Source organism: Castanea sativa, chromosome 1 (genome assembly GCF_040712315.1).
Source record: "Castanea sativa cultivar Marrone di Chiusa Pesio chromosome 1, ASM4071231v1".
NCBI classification, from domain to species: domain Eukaryota; kingdom Viridiplantae; phylum Streptophyta; class Magnoliopsida; order Fagales; family Fagaceae; genus Castanea; species Castanea sativa.
Genome location: NC_134013.1, coordinates 58,002,110 through 58,009,091, shown reverse-complemented (window position 1 = coordinate 58,009,091; position 6,982 = coordinate 58,002,110). Strand labels below are relative to the sequence as shown.

General features: G+C 38.5%; 1 protein-coding gene across 1 annotated transcript; it reads right to left on the bottom strand.

The window, feature by feature from the left end:
* Positions 1 to 437: 437 nt before the first annotated feature.
* On the bottom strand, positions 438 to 2,284 carry LOC142630676 (uncharacterized). The gene is made up of 3 exons (XM_075804706.1): positions 2,231 to 2,284; positions 1,275 to 1,367; positions 438 to 1,004 (listed from the first exon to the last, which is right to left on the bottom strand). Exons 1-3 carry the CDS (start codon positions 2,282 to 2,284, stop codon positions 438 to 440), a joined length of 714 nt encoding a protein of 237 aa, XP_075660821.1.
* Positions 2,285 to 6,982: the final 4,698 nt, after the last annotated feature.

The following is a 6,982-nucleotide window of genomic DNA, read 5'->3' as shown; positions in this document are numbered from 1 at the left end:
AGGGTAGATTGGCTGTGACTAGAAGAGAATAATTCGACATATCCATTTCTAATAAAATCAGCAATATTCTTTTCTCCTTGAATCCAATTACCAGCTCTATCTTTCATGCAAGTGATTTGGTTTCTTCTTCTACGCACCAACGCTGAAGTATGGTAAAAGCTGGTGTTCCTATCACCCTCCACCAACTAGGTAATTTGGGATTTCATGGCCCAAAATTTCTCTTCAAGTTTCGATATTTCCGTGAATTCCAGTTTCAAGTCCCTCTCTAATTCTACTAGAAAATGATTGGGATTGGTGGAAAGAACTGCTTGGACACCCTTGAGTCTCACAACCACTCTTTTCTTTTGGTGCAAAAGATTCCTAAATACCTCATTATTCCACACTCTAGCTTTTTCCACAAATTTGGTCATCACATTAGGCAGCACTACAAGACTGGTTCAGGCCTTGCGCACAATATTTGGGAACTCAGGATGTGACAACCATATGAGCTGGAACCTAAAAGGACGCTGAAGTCTGACTTGCTGCCTATGCTTGAGACAAACCAGAATGTGGCAATGGTCGGACTGAACTCTTTCAAGGTGCTTAACATTAGCTTCAGGGTAGATACTATTCCACTTAGCATTTACAAAGACCCTGTCGATCCTTTCTTGAATTAAATCAGTCAACAGCCTGTGATTGGACCACGTGAAGCGTGACCCAGAGAAACCAATGTCAATCAGCCTACAAGTGTCCAGACATTCTTGAAAGTGAAGGGCGCGGCTAATATTGACCGGCCGACCCCCGTATTTGTCTTCTCCCATAAGGACTTCATTAAAATCGCCTGCCACAACCCAAGGTAAGGAGTGAAGCCCCGCTACCGAAGACAAATTTTCCCAAAGAAGCCGTCTCTTTGCAAAACAAGGACTAGAGTACACTACAGAAAGTAACCATGAACCATCTTGGTGATTTGGAGTGACCACTGCATGGATTTCCTGCTCTGTTGATGATAATTCAACGACTACTACCTAAGAAGAATCCCAAAGCAGCCATATACCACCACTCAACCCAATTGTATTGGCGAATATTGCCCCATCAAAGGGCAGCTTATCTGCTATCTTTTTTGCTCTATCACCACAGGCCTTTGTCTCAATTAAAATCATAATAGCTGGAGAGTGGTACGGACTAAGTCAGTAATAATGTTACAAAAAGTGGGTTTCAGAGCCCCACGGCAATTCCATATGAGCAAATCCATAAATACAAAACAAAAAAATTGACAATCAAGAAGAGGGAGGAACATCACCTCCCACATCAAGCTTCATCACACTGTCTGATGGTTCGGACTCTCCCAACTGATCGTCCATGAATTCCACCTCGCAATATACAACAACCTAACAACCGCAATATACAACAACTAACAACCTTTCATATTCGGAAGTTTTTCCAAAACAATTAGTAGATACAACTTCATTCAGGGGGCAACTAAAGGACAATAAATTATGTTCTTGCCATAAGCATCCGCTATTAGGATCATTCACCTGGAGCAATGACTTCGGTCACCTATATATGATATGTGACTACATTGCAAGTATGGAATAGACAGTTTTGATGCCAACAATGACTTCGGTCACCTATATAAGAGCAACATGACCCCATTTTCGAGGTAAAGAAAAACAATCTAAATCATTTTTTAGATTATGCCCAACTTATCTCAATTTTTAGAAGTTGCTTAAGCATCGGAGACTTTTAAGCTGGTACTACACTGATTCCCTTTCCCTCCAATAAGTTCTCCAATAGGATTTCCTTCTAGTAGATCTTTCAAGGTCTTACCAACACTATGTTTGAACTAGTAGCTCATGAAAGATTTTTGCATCATCAACCATTATTTATTGTGGACACTTATTATAAATTCCAATTTAAGCATTGCCGCTTTATATCCTAGAAAGCACTGACGCGGTTATAGGGTCATCGTACCGGAGTCTGACGCGGCCCAACACGGGGTGTGGTGGGTGACATTGTTGCCCACGCTTCAGAATTTTTTTTTTTTTTTTTCATTTCTGTATTTGCGCCGACTCACTCCAATTCGGCTTCGACATGCGCCGATTTGTGCCAATTCAGGCTGAATCGGATCATATTGGCCAAATATCGGTGTGTTTTGGTTGGAAAAAGGAAATCAGTAGGCAAGAAGAAGAAAAGAAAAAAAACCTTAAACTAAAAATACTAGTGGATATTGATACAAGATAGCCACTGTCACCGTCACAATTTTACCGGCCTTAACCCCTTTCTTCTTCTTCTTCTTCTTCTTCATCGTTTCTTCCTCGAACTACCCAACCCATTTGTGATTATAAAGTAGAATCTTGACGCAGTACTTGCGGTTGAAACGCCAAGAATAATATAAGGGCATGAGCATATGGCAAAGTATGGCAAAGGGCGCAGAGTAAGCAACTCTAACATTGAAGGGGATTTCTTCTTTGTCTTCTTCTTCCTTTTTCTTTTTTTCGCCTGAGCCGTAGCCTGTTTCTTTTTTTTGATAAGGTTTGTTAAATGCCTTAACAACTTAAAAGGCTTTATTTTGTTTTTTTGGGCCTCTTTGACCAAACACGTGAGCCACATCTTCCTCCCCTTTTTTTTCCCTCTTCTTTTAATGGGAAGCTACACTTATTTTAATACCTGCTACATATATCCTTTATTTTGTTTTTGGGTTGACCAAATACGTGAGTCACGAAACCACATCTTTTTTTTTATTATTATTATTATTTATTTATGGGAAGCCTCATCTATTTTAATATTTCTGTCAATAATTCAAGTGTCAAAAACTTTTGTGTACTTATTATTATCTATTTATTTTATTATTATATGAGTTTTCTATTATCTATACTATTATTTAAGGGGCTTCCCTTGTTTGGATTCCTCATTTTTTAATTCAAAAATGCCCATATAACCCTATATTTAAGTAGAGATAAAACTACAGGACAATCTGGTAAAAATGCAACTCTAACTTCCACTAAAACATTGCCTAAAAAATAGGAAAATTTTCCTGTTAATTTTCAAATTACTTTATCCACTTATAAATTAGATTTTCAAAATAAAAAATATATATATAATTAAAAAAAAACTGTGTTTTTTTTCTACAAAATAGGACCACTAAAAAAAAAAAGGTTCATCTCCTGTTAATTTGCAAATTATTTTATTTACTTATAAATTAGATTTTCAAAATAAAAATTATATATATAAAATTTAAAAAAAAACACAAAATTTTTTTTCTACTATATATGAGCACTAAAAAAAAAAAAACCTCATCGCACGCGCTTTGTGCGTATGATGAGGCTAGTTATTATATAAAAAATCATGCTTAGCAATATATAAAATATATAAATAAAAATATTTTTAATAATTTTTTAATCGCCGCACTCGCACCTTACTTTTACAAAAATTGTCAAGTCTCCCACCTGCACCCTCACTCGCATCCGAATCTGAAAACGCACCTGTGCTTCAGAGTTTATATCATAATATTCCTCATTTTTTAGTTCAAAAATGCCCATATACCCCTATGTTTAAGTAGAGATAAAACTACAGGATAATCTGGTAAAAATGCAACTCTAACTCCCACTAAATCATTGCCTAAAAAATAAGAGAACTTTTCTGTTAATTTTCAAATTACTTTATCCACTTATAAATTAGATTTTCAAAATAAAAAATATATATAAAATTAAAAAAAAACTGTGTTTTTTTTCTACAAAATAGGACCACTAAAAAAAAAAGGTTCATCTCCTGTTAATTTTCAAATTATTTTATTTACTTATAAATTAGATTTTTAAAATAAAAATTATATATATAAATTTTTTTTTTTAAAAACATAGATATTTTTTTTCTACTAAATATGAGCACTAAAAAAAAAAAAACCTCATCACACGCGCTTTGCGCGTATGATGAGGCTAGTTGTTATATAAAAAAGCATACTTAGCAATATATAAAATATATAAATAAAAATATTTTTAATAATTTTTTAATTGTCGCACCCGCACCTTATTTTTACAAAAATTGCCAAGTCTCCCACCCGCACCCTAACTCGTATCCGAATCTGAAAACGCACCCGTGTTTCAGAGTTTATACCATAATACTCCTCATTTTTTAGTTCAAAAATGCCCATATATCCCTATGTTTAAGTAGAGATAAAACTACAGGACAATCTGGTAAAAATACAACTCTAACTCCCACTAAAACATTGCCTAAAAAATAGGAGAACTTTCCTATTAATTTTCAAATTACTTTATCCATTTATAAATTAGATTTTCAAAAAAAAAAAATATATATAATTAAAAAAAAACTATGTTTTTTTTTTTTACAAAATAGGACCACTAAAAAAAAAAGGTTCATCTCCTATTAATTTTCAAATTATTTTATTTACTTATAAATTATATTTTGAAAATAAAAATTATATATATAAAATTTTAAAAAAAACACAGATTTTTTTCTACTATATATGAGCACTAAAAAAAAAAAAAAAACCTCATCGCACGCGCTTTGCGCGTATGATGAGGCTAGTTATTATATAAAAAAGCATGCTTAACAATATATAAAATATATAAATAAAAATATTTTAAATAATTTTTTAATCGCCGCACCTGCACCTTATTTTTACAAAAATTGCCAATTCTCCCACCCGCACCCTCACTCGTATCCGAATCTAAAAACGCACCCGTGTTTCAGAGTTTATATCATAATGCTTTGAACTGTGGGAGGTAGAAGTTCTCGAATAAACATTTGGGCTCGGGCCTTTTTTGATGGATACCAGTTTGTTTTTGATTAAGGCCTTCAAGCCCACAAGTTAGTCTGTGTTGTAATGGTCCGAGGATGTGTCCGAGGGGTACTGCCTTCTCGGACAAGCCCAGTAATGACTCTAGAACTGGCTAAGAAGATTAAAGGTAGAACTCTGGGAAAACCGAAGGGTAAGAGGGTGATCTAAACACCATCTAGATGCAAAGGTGTAACAGAAATATCTGGGGAAAAAGGCTGCTACCTCCACATTAAAGACCCTGCATCTACCTCCCTGGCCGTATTAATGGGGAAATGACCCCTGAACAGTAGAAGTCAGCCTTCTTGCTATCATTTGAAGACTTCTAAAGGGTGGTGGATGGGACAGTGTCTAATAGGGTAATTTGCGTTACACGTGGAGAAAGAGGGAAAAAGAAGAAGTATTTAAGGAGGGAAGAGAGTAAAGAAAAGAGGAGGTGACGAGACAAAGACAAAGAACTGTAACCTTAAAAAGAAAAAGATAAATAATATATATAAATCGTCCTCGGCTTACGTCCGAGGAAGTTCATTTGCCATATTCGTTCATTGTTTGCAAACACTGTAACATTCTAGCCTGTTCATCAAGTTTCGAACACCACTAAACTAGATTGTGAACCCACACTCTACAAATTTCATTGTTTAAGGCTCATTGGGCCTGAGCCCACGTGTGTTTTTGGGTCCAGGCGCAATTGTGCACTTACAATTGGCGCCCACCGTGGGACATCTAGTCTAAAAAGAACTCGAACACCATGGCAGGCTTAGGCTCGTACCATGCAGAATCTCAGGGATCGCAACCTGAGGATCCTTTCAAACGTCTTGAACACCGGGAGGATCGAGAGGGTAGCGTTCATACTGAATATCCTAGAGCAAGTCATACTCACGATGGGGGCAGGGCCACCCACGAAGATGATGCTAAGACTATGCAGAAGGAGATTGATCACCTTAAGAAAAAGAAGCGTCGCGTCAGGCAGAGGCGTGCTTCACCCTCATCTAATACCTCTTCGGGGGAATCCCGAGGAAGTAGTTACAGTTCGAGGTCATGGTCACCCCCAGTAAAACATCCTCTTGCGAAGAGGATGACCCACCAGGTCGTAGGAATAGGAAGCTCCCCTCCAGGGGCTTAGGGAACGATGCCATGAGTCGGGCGTTGTACCAACTCTCCAAATCGCCATTCTCGCACAGGATTGAGAATAGGAGGCTCCCTAGGAGGTTCACCCAGCCCACCTTCACCATTTATAACGGCCGGACTGACCCGGTGGAACATGTGAGCCATTTTAACCAGAGAATGGTGGTGCATTCTCATAATGAGACCCTGATGTGCAAAGTCTTCCCTTCTAGTTTAGGACCTGTTGCTATGAGATGGTTCAATGGTCTTAAATCAGGGTCTGTAGGTTCGTTCGGGGAACTGACCAGAGCATTCGTGTCACATTTTATTATATGCAGCAGAGTTCCTCGACCGTTGGACTCCCTGTTGTCTATGACTATGAAGGAGGGCGAGACGTTGAAAGCATACTCCGACAGGTATTGGAAGATGTTTAACGAGATAGATGGTGATTTTGATGAGGTGGCGATCAATACCTTTAAGGTAGGCCTTCCAACTGATCATGACTTGAGGAAGTCCTTAACCAAAAAACCCGTACGGAGTGTACGCCGCCTCATGGACCGTATTGACGAATACAAAAGGGTCGAGGAAGACCAACAGCAGGGGAAGGGTAAGGCGAAGGTTATCCCGCAGGAGAGAAGGGATTTCAGGTCGGACAGATACCACAACAACAGGCCGAGAAGAGATTACTCCGGGCAGTCTGGCTCGGCAGCACCTTAGACTGTTAATACTGTATTCCGAGAACCGGTGCACCAACTACTGGAGAAGGTCCGTATGGAACCCTATTTCAGATGACCCAGTAAGATGGCAGGGGATCCTGCCAAGAGGAGTCAGAATCTCTTTTGCCAGTACCATCAAGACGTGGGTCATACTACCGAGAACTGTCGGATCCTCTGGAACCACTTGAAGCAGCTTGTCAGTGAAGGAAAATTAAAGCAGCACCTGTACCAACCTGACGGATAGGGCAGTCAGTCTGGCTCGAATAATTAGAGGAATAATTCACCTAGGCCTCCCTTGAGAACGATCAACGTCATCTTCGCTGCGCTTGGCAGGACTGGCTCCTGTCCCACCAGGGTGATGGCGGTTTCACACTCCCAAGCCGAGGAGGCG